Source organism: Cadophora gregata (genome assembly GCF_030347475.1).
Source record: "Cadophora gregata isolate MNR1 chromosome Unknown scaffold_19, whole genome shotgun sequence".
Lineage (NCBI taxonomy): Eukaryota > Fungi > Ascomycota > Leotiomycetes > Helotiales > Ploettnerulaceae > Cadophora > Cadophora gregata.
Window position 1 is genome coordinate 972,801 of NW_026695942.1, and position 12,215 is coordinate 985,015.

Sequence of the window (12,215 nt, forward strand, 5' to 3'; positions counted from 1 at the left end):
TGGTGTATGTACGTTCTCGGAGTCATTTTAAACAGCCTAGCTGAGCGACGCTAGGCTAGGAAGGAGTTCTTTGCTTTTATTAGTCCTAGGAAGGAGGGCCGGGTGTTGATTCGCCTCTTACATTTCAGGCAATATGGGGATGGGATGAGTGGGAGGATGGACGGATGGACGGATGGCAAGGCTGCCATGGATAGGAGGGATACTACATGAATTCATAATGTGCTCCTTGAGAGAGCAAGGTTAATTTCTCAATACCAACAACAATGAAATAAACGTCAAGACTACTCGTTCCCCTATCCGGTGATCATTTCATACGCCTTCGCCTATCTGAAAGCTCTACTTCATTAACCATAGAGCAGTCGAGCCCCTATTCGAAGCGAATGGAGGGCCGCCTTCGCTTAGCCTGGAAAAAGGCGAAGCACGGCGCTGAAGTCAAAACTGGGTGACAGTCTCTCAGCCTACAGAATTCTGATACATTTCCCATATCTTTCACGCGGACCCAACGACTGGAAGTGGACTCATCTCATGCGTCCATCCCCATCGCTCGCCCGGAACAATACCAGGCAATTTAATCGCCCGGTTCCTGTACTGTATCTAAGAAGCACATCTAAGCCTCATTATGCCGCCCTGCTCTCCTTAAGCGATTGGCTGCGTCTTGCTCAGGAGGAACACAGGTGTTTCGTTTCGTGCCCTGGCCCTGCATGAGGAACATGCATATGCAGGCAGAGCAGGCATGCAGGTCTCTCACCCCGCACCGCATCGCAGCTGAATGGGTGGATGTTGCAGCCTCGTCACAAAGTGTGCCCTGGGCTGGTACAAGTTGAGGAGAGAGAGACTGGCACTTCTCTCGGGCGTGGACCGATCGTGAACGCGCCCGCTCTGAGAGCCCAGCCTGATGGTGATGAGACTTATCTGTCTTGCCTCCCGAGAATGGGAGTTAGAGAATATGAATATATGTTGATTGTTCTACGAAGTATCTTGGTTGAGTTTGTTATGTCAAGCCGATTGTCCTGACAGCTTTACTGGATGATCTGGACGGTATATTCTTCCTCAATTTGGAATCATTAACTCTGGCGCACGATATCACGTCGAATAGGCCGGACCTGCTCTCTTTTTCCCAGCCTGACCAGATTCCCGACCTACCGAAAAAGCCAACAATGGAGCCCGTTAAGAGACCGTCTTTCCGAAGGCAAGACCCATTCCACGTCCCAGGACAAGCACGACACGTCTACCCCTCCATCTCTTCACTCTCAGATCACGGAAGTGTCAGAAGCAGCACCAGCAGCAGGAGATATACGTCCTCGTGCACCTCTGCCAAACGCCCAGATCCAACCCTCGCCCTCTCCCACGCAATCAGCACCTCCTCCCACTCAGCTCTTCTCTCCATCTTGACTCACAACTCCATCTCCCTCCTTCAGAAAACACATTCCCTACACCAAGCCATCGCCCACGGTTCCAAAGAATGCATCCGAATCCTCCTCGACCACGGAGCCGATATCAACGGTCTCAATGCTCAAGGAATATCTCCGCTCCAAGCTGCGATACGCGAGAAGGACAGCAGAGAGAGTATTGCGAAGATGTTGATTTCGCGGGGTGCTGACTTGACTGTTGGAGAGCCGCTACATTGGGCTACGAGGAGGGATTGGAGTGGTGTGGTCGATATGTTGTGTGTTTGGGGTGTGGAGGTGGACAGAGTTTCGAGGTCTGGAGCGGGTTCTGCAGCTTCTTCTGAGATGAGGAATCGTAGGAATGGGAGAGAAGGCGTGACGGCTTTGCATATTGCATCCTACTACGACTCTCTCGCCTCAGCTAAAGTCCTCATCGCTCACGGCGCTGCTGTGGAATTGCACACGTCGTCTGGAGAACTTGCTCTCGCGGAAGCGATTGCCAATCGTAGTATTGCTATGGTTGACTTACTTCTCAGCTCAGGGATCGGTATTCACGCCGCAGTAGATGGATCGGGAGGGACGCCGCTGATGGCCGCGTGTTGTTTGGATGATGTGGGTTTGGTGAGGTGTTTGACGGGCCATGGGGCGGGCAGTACGATTGAGTGTAGGGACACGGCGGGAGAGACTGCGATTAGTGTTGCGGCTGCGTGGGCGAGGAAGGAAGTGCTGGAGTGCTTGGTGGAAGCTGGGGCAGATGTGAATTGCAGGAATGAGATGGCGCAGACGCCGTTGGAGATTGCGGTTAGGAAGAGTAGACCTGTGGAAGCGATTGAGGTTTTGCTCAGAGCTGGGGCGAGGAGAGATGAAGGTGTTGAGGCGGCGCTGGACGAAGCTGTCAAGGATGCGGGTGGGAGGTTCGATTTTGCGATTGTGGATTTGCTGAATTCGTATGCTCGCTCTGCAGGACGGGGACGTTCGAGAAATGGATTCATGAGTGAGACCGCATTTGATGAGATCAGCGAGAAGAGTGATGAGACTTTGAGAGGCGACCAGTACAGTGGGCGAGTGACTCGATATGTGAGAAAGCAAAGTCCCAGCTTTACACGCTCGAGTACGAGAGGCAGATCACCAGCTTCGTCTATATCCTTCGATGATGGGACGAGTACGGCCTTCGACTCCTCGGTCTGGTCTGAACCGGAATGGGACTCGAGTCAAATGAGTCGAGATCGCAGGATAATAAAGTGGTCTGGTGATGAATATGAGTTCCCTAGAGTAAGAGGGAAGAGAGGTAGGCTGTTCGGAGAGAGCTGGGGAGACGACTTCGACAGTGAGTTTGATGGATCCTTTGGATCTAGGAGTGAGCGCAGATCTGGAAAGAGGACGGGTAGAGGGAGAGGAAGGGGAAGAGTGACTAATATTGTTAGTTTCACTGTCTATGCGTGATCCTGGGATAGTATAGCAAATAAATGTACAATATTCTGCAAAGATAAGCTTCTGCCATGTCTTACACCCTCCACTGGAACAACAGAAAGAATCAGGTGGCCTTTGGAAAGTCTGCTTGCAACGTAAGATCGTGCTAACTCCGAGGCAAAGGACATGAATCGCAGCTGGTACGGTACTTAAATGGCTTTCCCGAGAGCGGTATCCACAACAGGATCGCTTTGGACTAAAGTCCTAGGAGTCGAAACATTCTCGACATACTCAACTAAGGCATGTCATTTGCCGCACAATAGCACATCAAAGACCAGGAAGCTTGCAAGGCACGTAGCTTTTCGTTGCTAGTTTACATATTCACGCTCGGAATGACTGTAAATGGAAAGAAAAGCTTCAAAGCCGCTTCTAGAGTAACGCCCGTCGCTGGAAGCAAATATGACCATCTAGAAAAACGCTCACTCAAGTGCCAATGAAATACCCATCATCTTCGTACCAATCATCATATGCCTATCTCATGGAGATTCTGGATGGAATCCAACTCGAGTGAAATGGATCACAGTATAAACTCCTCATCAAGCCAGTGTCGCAAAACGACATGACCTTCGTCAAAACTGGCCTTCTCCATTCGAACAATGATGGCAGCGTGGCTGTGTCTCACTTTGTGAATGTACACGGGGTACTTACGCCAGCCAACACTGTCCAGAGCTTGAATCATACGGAATTGGTAGGGCGCAAGGGCAAGAGTTGGAGGGTCATGTCGATCAGTCTTTTCTTTTCCAACCGAGACATCAGACTTGGATCGCAGATGGGATTGAGTTCGCTCGATGATAGGAGAGCCTGGTTCCTCTTGAGCCGCTTCCTCTTCGGTTCCTGCAACGAGATACTCATGACTCTGGGCACTGTTGAGGTTCTCGTACACGTCTTCGACTGCTTCTCGCATTCCGGTGATCAGAAGTGGGACACGGTAGTTTCCAGGTTGAATACCAGCAAGACCTCTCTCATGTAGTCTGATCCTTCTGTTGCTTCGGAAAGATTGGACACCAGAATTGATCAGGAATGCGACGACACCAAGTGGGATGAAGAATATCATGGCAATCAGAAACGGAACTCTCCCAACAGTGGTCTGGCTACCTCTGATGAGACTACTGTAGAAACTAGTATCGTTGTCTTCCGGATCGACTGGCGCAACTGGGTTCTCGGGATCAATAATAACATCTTCGTAACCTTTTAAATAATTGATCTTGACCTTTTCAAGGTTTGTGAAGGGATCAGTCTTGGTGATACCGGTAGTGTAGTGGACCGCACTTCTATCATTGACAATGTTGGAATAGAGGGTTCGGCGTTCGAATTTGGCCAGTCCCTTGATGAAGATCGACTCGGGGTCTGCCAGAACTTCCAACAAAGGCATGCCAGTCTCTCGAAACTTGTCAATAGTGAACAACTGTCGCCCAGAGGCTGACAGTGTTCGTGCACCCAAGACATTCCAAACATGGTTGTGCCTATATCCAATCAGTATACATTCCGCCTATATTACCCAAGCGTACTAACCATCCGCGGAGAGGAGTTCGAACGCCGAGATGAGGAGTAGCAAAGGTGGTAAAGTTCTGCCAAAGTCAGCGACATTCAACTCTTCGTAATCTACGACCACACTGGGTCTGGACACTGCCCTTGACTCCGACTTGGGTCTTCCTCTCCACGTTTCAGGATTGACATACTACCGGCTTGATCTTTTCGAAGAATCCTTTGCTATCGAGTAAGCCAACACAGAAACGGGCCACAAGTCCTCCCAGGGAATACCCAACTAGAGATATCCGTGTGATTTCTTGCCCCGCGCGTGCCAACTTCTCTATCTCTTCCTCGATCTCAAAACAGACACGTTCGCCACCACGTTCAATCCCATCGTATGTAAAGCTGCCAGAGTTGCGCTTAGCGACGAGAATGTGCAGATTTTCCTCGGGATATTTTGCTCGAAGGCTCTGGGCCATCACCTTGAGATGGTTTGGGTTTCCCCATAGGCTATTGATTGTCTTGTCAGCATGCTGTCCACGGTGAAGGTACACTGGAGATCCAGGACGTCATAGCATACCCATGAACCAGCACACAAAGATGCTGGGCCTCACGACCTCCTCCGGTATAATCCATGACTGTTGTAGTCGATAGGAAGGCCCGGTCCCAACAGACAGTGAAGGGGAGCAATGCGGCGATAGTTGTAGGTGGACAGCGTCTGCCTCGAACGAGGTCGAGACAAACAGCTGACCAGTAACGAGCTTGGCTGGGCTGCGCCGCGTGCCGATGCGCTGGGCTCCAGTGGCCTGTAGCGTGGTGTAGTGTAGTGAGTGGGTAGGACGGGTTCAGGTGCCTGCACAATGACGATAGGGCGCTGTAGGGAGGGTGTCTGGGTGTGCAGAGAGACCCTGGGATCACTCTGCAGTGCAGTGCAGTGCAGTGCAGGACAATCAATGATGCAGGACAAATGCAGGTGTACCTGTGTAAAATCCGAATCTTGCGAGGAAGAGGACAGAATATGTGAAGAGATGGGTGGGATGTTTTGGTTGTTATCTTGCGCAAGTGAATCAGAGCTCACGTCGATAAGGCAGCAAAGATAAGGATTAAGTTAAGGTTGAGGACACTCACCGCTCAAACTGCCCAGCATTCACTTGATAGCAAGGGTCCAGGTGGTGAATGTCGATGTGTACTCGGAGGGAAAGTCCGAAGATATATTATTTATTCTGTAATTCAGCATGAATGATTCTAATATCTGTAGATACCTAGGCACCTTACCTTAGGTAGGTATTATGTCCATCCCAATTACGTACCTTACCTAGGCCAAATGATTCTTTGTTGCGCAAGCGAGTTCTTTAAGTCGTCGTTGAAAGACAAGGCCTGCTGGCAAGACATGAGACACATTTCCAAGATGGGAATGTGTTGTGTGACAAGATCCGGATATCGGGCATTGGAATGTTGCAGGGGAACAGATGCCTGTAATGGACATCACTGGGACCCCTACAAGTCCATGGTTAGAATTGTAAATAAGGTCAAGCCACAGAGGCTGAAGCTCTCTCGCTAAACTTGTGGCGTTGGTAACATCCTGGACCTCAAAGCTTCTGTTTTCAGCAAACAAGACAATCGATCCTCGCCCTTATCCATCCCATCGACACCGCAAAGCTATCCCGACTGCCTCAGATACATCGTCCAGGAAGGAAACTAACAGACGGACTTGAGGTTCAGGCAGTTACATGGGTTCAAACTAGTTGGACTCGGAGCAAGGCGCTTCCCAAGATCCGAGATCCTAACTCTCTTTCAACCATCCAGGGCTTTCACGAGCCACATGATCAGGTCCAATCTCAAGACCAGTTCTCTGAATTTGGATCCATACTCCCACCGGCTCTCGGTCGATTGAAATCAGTCTGATCTACTTATCGGATCAATGATTCAAAAATTTCAGCTTTGCGTAGCTCCTCAGACCACATGACATAGCAAGAACATCTTTGCTCCTCGAATCTTGAGAGCTCTACAGTATCTTCGACCAGCAAAGGCAACTCGAACTTTTGGTTATCCCTCTCATCGTCACCACCAACACAGGTCGTCATGTTCACTGCCAAAGGCCTCTTTTCAGAGGTTCTTTGTCCACATCAGGGAGCATGCAACCTACCGAGATGTATCTTCAAGCACGTTGATCCCAAGCTGAGGGATTCAGACCCAGCAAACATAATTCAGGATCATCTGAGCTCTAAAAGTGATTACGGTGGGGAACGCAAACGACGAAAGCTCAATGATGAGAATGACAGGCCATTGTCTGAGAGAAATGCCGCCGTGGTGGACAAAGAGATCTCAAAGCCGATCCAAAAGCTAGCCAAGAAGAGTTTTGCAGCAACTCGAGAAATCTCACCACCTCCTTTGAAGCGAAAGGTTGAAAATGGAGCTTCATCTACTGCTTCTCATCCGTCGAAGCCTACGCCAAAAGCTCCAGTCAAGGCACCACTGAAAAAAGAAGGCTTGAACCCACGTGTCCTAAAGCACCCATCCCCGGCATCTCACGATCTACGATTCAAGCTACTAAAGGCTCTTCATACGGAGTTTGTTCGACTCAACTCGGAATTAGGCAAGGATGCAAGCGATAATGAGCAGAAACTCGTCCTCTCCGATCAAGAACTCATCATACGAGCTTTGGATCTCGAAGAAATTGCTGCCGCTTCTCAATCTGTCTATTCAAATCTTGTAAAGAACAAGATTATGACCTACAAACGCATGAGCGTCAAACAATGGGTCGACGAAAGAACAAAAGAAGTCGCTCAAGAAGAAGCAAAACAAGCGGCACTCCAAGCCACCGCCCCGACCATCAAGCCTACAACTACCCCAGTAGTAATCGAAACCGGTCTCAACATCCACGAAGAACTCGCCCTCCTTCGCCGCCTTTATACCCCCATTTCAGGGCTAGTCAAACACGGCTATGTCCCGAGCATTCCAACAGACGCCGAGATTCAAACCGCGAAAGAAGGCATTGAAGCAGCCAAAGGCTGGGAAGTCTGCGATCGATGCAAAACCCGCTTCGAAGTCTTCCCCGGCCGCAGAGAAGAAGACGGCGCTCTAACATCGGGTGGGAAATGTACCTACCATTTCGGTAAGCCGTACTGGCCAGACAAGAACCCAGCTGAGCCCAAAGCAAAGCGAGAGAAGAAATACAGATGTTGTGGAGAATCTATGGGTGATTCAGCTGGGTGTACACATTCCGAGAATCATGTTTTCAAGATCACGGAGGTTAAGCGATTAGCTGCTATTCTGAATTTCGAGACAACGCCGGAGAATCTGGAGAAAGTATCCGATAGACCGGTTTGTATCGATGGCGAGATGGGATATACAGTCTACGGACTCGAACTCATTCGTCTGACTGCTACGTCCTGGCCCACAGGAGATCCTCTCTTCGACGTCCTCGTTCGTCCTATGGGTCCTATACTTGATCTCAATTCTCGCTACTCGGGAGTCTGGCCAAAAGATATAGCTACTGCTCTACCCTGGTCAGCCTCCATGCCAGACGAAACCACACCTAAGGATTCCAAGCCCAAACTCCGCATAGTCGACTCCCCGGCTGCAGCTCGTTCCCTCCTCTTCTCGTACCTCTCACCTGCCACCCCTCTCATCGGCCACGGCCTCGAAAACGACCTCAACGCCATCCGCATGATTCACCCAACCATAATTGACACCGCGCTCCTGTACCCTCATAAAGCAGGATTGCCCTACCGCAATGGTCTAAAAGCTCTCATGGCCACTCATCTGAACCGGCATATCCAGGTTGTTGTTGATGGTAAAATGGAAGGCCATGATAGTAAAGAGGATGCGAATGCAGCGGGGGATTTGGTCAAGTTGGCGTTGAAGAATGAGTGGGAGAGGATGAAGAGGGAAGGGTGGCGGGTTGAGGATGGGGAGTTTAGACCGCCGACGCTCAAGGAGGGACCGAGTGGAGGAGGACTGAGTGTTGAGATGTTGGAGAGGGAGGAGCCAATTAAGATTTTGCCTCTTGATTCAGCTGGACGGAAGAGGGATAGGAGTGAGATGGAAGATGGGGAAGTGAAATCTTAGCGGTTGGATATTATATGGACGGGGCAGATTTAGATAGGGGATGTTGGAGGGGCTTATTGACAGGATGAGATCTCCTGAGAGGAATCACATCTAGTAAATCCGTATCCGCAAGTCATCGAGGGGCTTACAGTATATTATTATCAAACATGTATCATTAGCCGATTACTGGCGACATAAAGGCGGGTTGAAGACCTTACACGTAGCCCAGATCATCCATAAGATGAGGTCTGGAAGCGAAACATGTTTACTTCACGAGCAGACATGTCTAAAACTCTTAATATACTCGTACCCATTACTCCACAGATGCCATACCTGTCTACCAACGCCGCTATCCCAGAATATCTGACAACATTGGGCTCTTTTCCACCCGTCCCTAGTTGAAATCCATCTCCATAGTATACTCCTCCAAAATCCTCATGAACTTCGCCACGAACGCCTCCAAATGGAAGATAACCTTCGTACCCATCCGAATCCGATGCTCATAGAACGCACTCCATTTGATCACATCTGCTTTCAACCCATCATCCACTTGCGTGACCAGCTTAAACGTCAGGGTCTTCAATATAGTCGTAGGAGGGATACAATGTGTCAGGAGATCGTAGAGTTTGGCGCGGACTTCGAGGATACGGGCTGGGGAGTGTTCTTGCATGATTTCGGAGGCGACTTGAGAGATGAGGGCTTCCCAGTCGGGAGGTGGGATGGGTGTTGTGTCGGTTATTTTCTCGCTGGGAATCATTAGTTATCTGTGATTGTGTACGCCCTTTGTAGAGAGGAACTCACTTTTGCGCATGTACCGCCTCATACATCAACAACGCTCTCCTCAGATTCCGCCCACTCTCCCTCGCAATCCTCTCATTCAACCCTTTACTCGCTGCCCAACCCTCCCTTCTGCCACTCCTCTCTAGCACGTCACATATCTCCCCTTCTGTCGGCGCCGCCACCCTAACCAGCAACGTTCGACTCCGAATCGGCGCAATTATATTGGCCGTGCTGTTCGCTAACAATATCAACCTCAAATTCGGACTGTACTTCTCCATCGTCCGCCTCAACGCCGCCTGGGCATCTCGCGTCAAATGGTCGGCTTCATTGATAACGACTACTTTAAAACGCTGCTTGGCGAACGTATCTACTTGCTGCGTTTGTGCAACTTCTTTCAAGAGGTCCTGTACCACAACGCGGTCATAGTTGCCGACATCTGAGGGTGTAATTTCGAGATGGTAAACGGAGGAGACGATGTTGAATTCGAGTTTGCGATTGGAGGTTGTTTGGAAGACACGGGAGTCGATTTTGATCTTTTCCACGCCGGGCCCGTAGAGTTCTTTGAGTGTTGCAACAATGCGGGTTTTCTTGCCTGCGCCAGAGGGACCGTAGACTAGGAGGTGAGGAAAGTCGCCGCTTTGCGCCTGGAAGTGGTTAGATTGATTCGAGAGAAGAAGAAGGGACGTACGAGTGAACGGAGACGGTCTGAGAGCTCAGGGTGATAGGTTAGTTGATCGAGGGATCGGGGGCGGTGTTTATCGACGAGGAGAGCCATTTTGGGAGTGGTTGTGTGGATTGGACGTTGGGTGGTGATGATGCTGAAGTTTGAAATTCTGGAGAAGACGCGACGCGACCGCGTAAAGAGCTCTGCACGTGATACAATCCACAGCTTCAACTGCTAACTTACCTGGGTAAGTATTTTGTGGCTTGATTTTCTCTTCTTAAAAGTGAAAATTTAATGCTCTATGTAATCGTATCTCTTTCATAGATGCTATAACTTTGACTCAGATCCGAATTGAAGGTATCTATGTCGTCGAGTGCACTCAGTACCTTTATCTGCCGCCTTTCGGGCTTCTGGTACCATTTTACTTCCTGATGCATTTTTGGATGTATTCAATACTCTCTTTAGAAGACTATTAAGTTCTAGATACGTTCAGGATTGCTTCATATGTAAGTCTGACTTTATGCCTTGCAAAAAGGGTGGTTTTCTATAAGCGAGACATTGTTGACATCCTTGCCCCCAACCAATCCATTAATCTCATAACTCCTAACCCAGAGAAGTCGGACCCGAAGTACAATTCCTGATCTATTCTTCAAGTAGCAAGGGTTTTGTAATATATACAAGATTAATGCAAAGACAGCAGTGTTTCGTGATATTGGAATACCGGAAGAGACGCCCAAAACGCTTGGTAGTTCCAAAACTGCAGTCATAGTAGAGGTGTGGAATATTCTACTATGTTGGCCCATAGACTGGACAAAAGCTAGATGGGATTGAGAAGAACCCATAGAGTGATTAGAAGAAAGGAGCAGAGTTGGACTGCCTTACTCACAAAGCACATGTCAATAACATATTCTACGGGTGAGTTGTGCTGCCCTCGGTAAATGACTTTTAATGATAAATGATGTCTTGGAGATGACCCATGTGGTCACTTCTTCTCCTGTACACCATCAATGAACACATCCACCTTCTCATTGTAAAAGCACAGTCTTCCAGCAACCAGTGCCGATTCAGCAGTCGGGTACTTCACACACAGTTAGTACAAAGCTCCTCTTCAAGCCCTCGACTTGCTTAGCTGATGAGGGAAAGGTTGTACTATGTGCAATATGACAGAAATATTGTTCGAGGAGCAGACTTACCTTATAATACCATACCGCATCCTCAATTGTTTTGCTCCCAATATCAACATGATAGTAACTAAATTCATCGTTAGCATCATAGTCTCTCCGTCTTCTCCCAGACCCACTCATACACCCCAAAGATCAAAAGATAACTTACTTTGCCATCCCCTTGTATGGACAATAACTAATCGTCTCACTCTCCCTCAAAACACTCCAGTTGACCTTAGTCGGGTCCAAGTAAAATCTCGGCCTCAACATCGTCTCGAACAGAAATACATTCTGCGAGCTCTTCGCCACGACCACGCCATCGACTTCGATGCGGATCTCGCGGGACGAAGGGATAGTTTCTACACGTTTGTAGGGGTCTTTCGGGTGTGGCCCAAGGAGTTTCTCGTCTTCTACGAACCAGGCGTCTGAAGGAGCTTTAGTGGAGATGTTTTTTTTGGCGCAGATGTAATATGGGGGGTGGGGGGAGGCAAAGGTAGGGCAGTGGTACATACCGAGAGCAGATACTTCGATGCGGACGAGGTCACTCAGTTCCCCTTTGGAAGTCTCGAAAACGATTACCCGATCTGTACTTTTACTTCCCGAAGTGAGCTTGGCGATGTAGAAACCTTTCTTGGAAACGACTTTCTCGAATTTAACATCACTCGAGAATGTGTTGTAAGGAATATAGAAGTATGGATCTGAACGCGAATTAGTTCGGGGATCTGGACTGTAGAGATGTAATGTTGAATAAGAGACGTTGACGAACAGTAGGGATGCTCCCACACATATTTAGCTTCAAGGGTGTCGAAGATGTATTTTCCACCCAAGAGACCGCGAACTCGACGGGGAGTGTCTTCGGTTTTGTGAGGGCCTTCTGAAGCGAGTTTCTCGCCGAGTGAGATGAGACTGCGTGGTCAAGTCAATGTGATGTTCCAAACAGGCGTTAGGAGTAAGGCATGGCCTGCCTGTCTTAGCACTTTAAGGAATGGGAGGAAGATATTCATACTCTAACATCTTGTGACTGGATACGATGGTCATAACTTTCTGGAAATTGCTTATGATGCCAACTTGCTTTAACAATGGAAAGTAATGAGGGGTTGGAGTCGACGGACTTGTTGGATGGGCAATTCTCACTTTGCGGGGTTGCTTTATGTAACCACCCACTAGTGCACAAGAATACGTCCCCCCAGGAAATCATCGACTCCTGTTTACTCAACTCTTTGACCAGAC

The 12,215-nt window shown here is 49.0% G+C and overlaps 5 protein-coding genes across 5 annotated transcripts; 2 read left to right on the top strand and 3 right to left on the bottom strand.

Moving 5' to 3' along the window:
* Positions 1–281: 281 nt before the first annotated feature.
* On the top strand, positions 282–2,881 carry ONS95_007340 (uncharacterized protein). The gene has a single exon (XM_058500843.1). It carries the CDS (start codon positions 1,158–1,160, stop codon positions 2,829–2,831), a length of 1,674 nt encoding a protein of 557 aa, XP_058349660.1. The 5' UTR covers positions 282–1,157; the 3' UTR covers positions 2,832–2,881.
* On the bottom strand, positions 2,882–4,973 carry ONS95_007341 (uncharacterized protein). The gene is made up of 3 exons (XM_058500844.1): positions 4,538–4,973; positions 4,371–4,426; positions 2,882–4,321 (listed from the first exon to the last, which is right to left on the bottom strand). The coding sequence occupies exons 1-3, from the start codon at positions 4,805–4,807 to the stop codon at positions 3,376–3,378; spliced, it is 1,272 nt and encodes a 423-aa protein (XP_058349661.1). The 5' UTR covers positions 4,808–4,973; the 3' UTR covers positions 2,882–3,375.
* A 1,437-nt stretch (positions 4,974–6,410) lies between these two features.
* Positions 6,411–8,399, top strand: REX3 (RNA exonuclease 3; the record flags this gene model as incomplete). The annotated part of the gene is made up of 1 exon (XM_058500845.1): positions 6,411–8,399. The coding sequence occupies one exon, from the start codon at positions 6,411–6,413 to the stop codon at positions 8,397–8,399; it is 1,989 nt and encodes a 662-aa protein (XP_058349662.1).
* A 373-nt stretch (positions 8,400–8,772) lies between these two features.
* RFC5 (Replication factor C (RF-C) subunit) lies at positions 8,773–9,933 on the bottom strand (the record flags this gene model as incomplete). Its single annotated transcript, XM_058500846.1, has 3 exons — positions 8,773–9,124; positions 9,180–9,802; positions 9,847–9,933. The coding sequence occupies 3 exons, from the start codon at positions 9,931–9,933 to the stop codon at positions 8,773–8,775; spliced, it is 1,062 nt and encodes a 353-aa protein (XP_058349663.1).
* Positions 9,934–10,804: 871 nt separating this feature from the next.
* On the bottom strand, positions 10,805–11,999 carry ONS95_007344 (uncharacterized protein; the record flags this gene model as incomplete). The annotated part of the gene is made up of 6 exons (XM_058500847.1): positions 10,805–10,900; positions 11,016–11,073; positions 11,155–11,410; positions 11,498–11,683; positions 11,752–11,891; positions 11,992–11,999. The coding sequence occupies 6 exons, from the start codon at positions 11,997–11,999 to the stop codon at positions 10,805–10,807; spliced, it is 744 nt and encodes a 247-aa protein (XP_058349664.1).
* Positions 12,000–12,215: the final 216 nt, after the last annotated feature.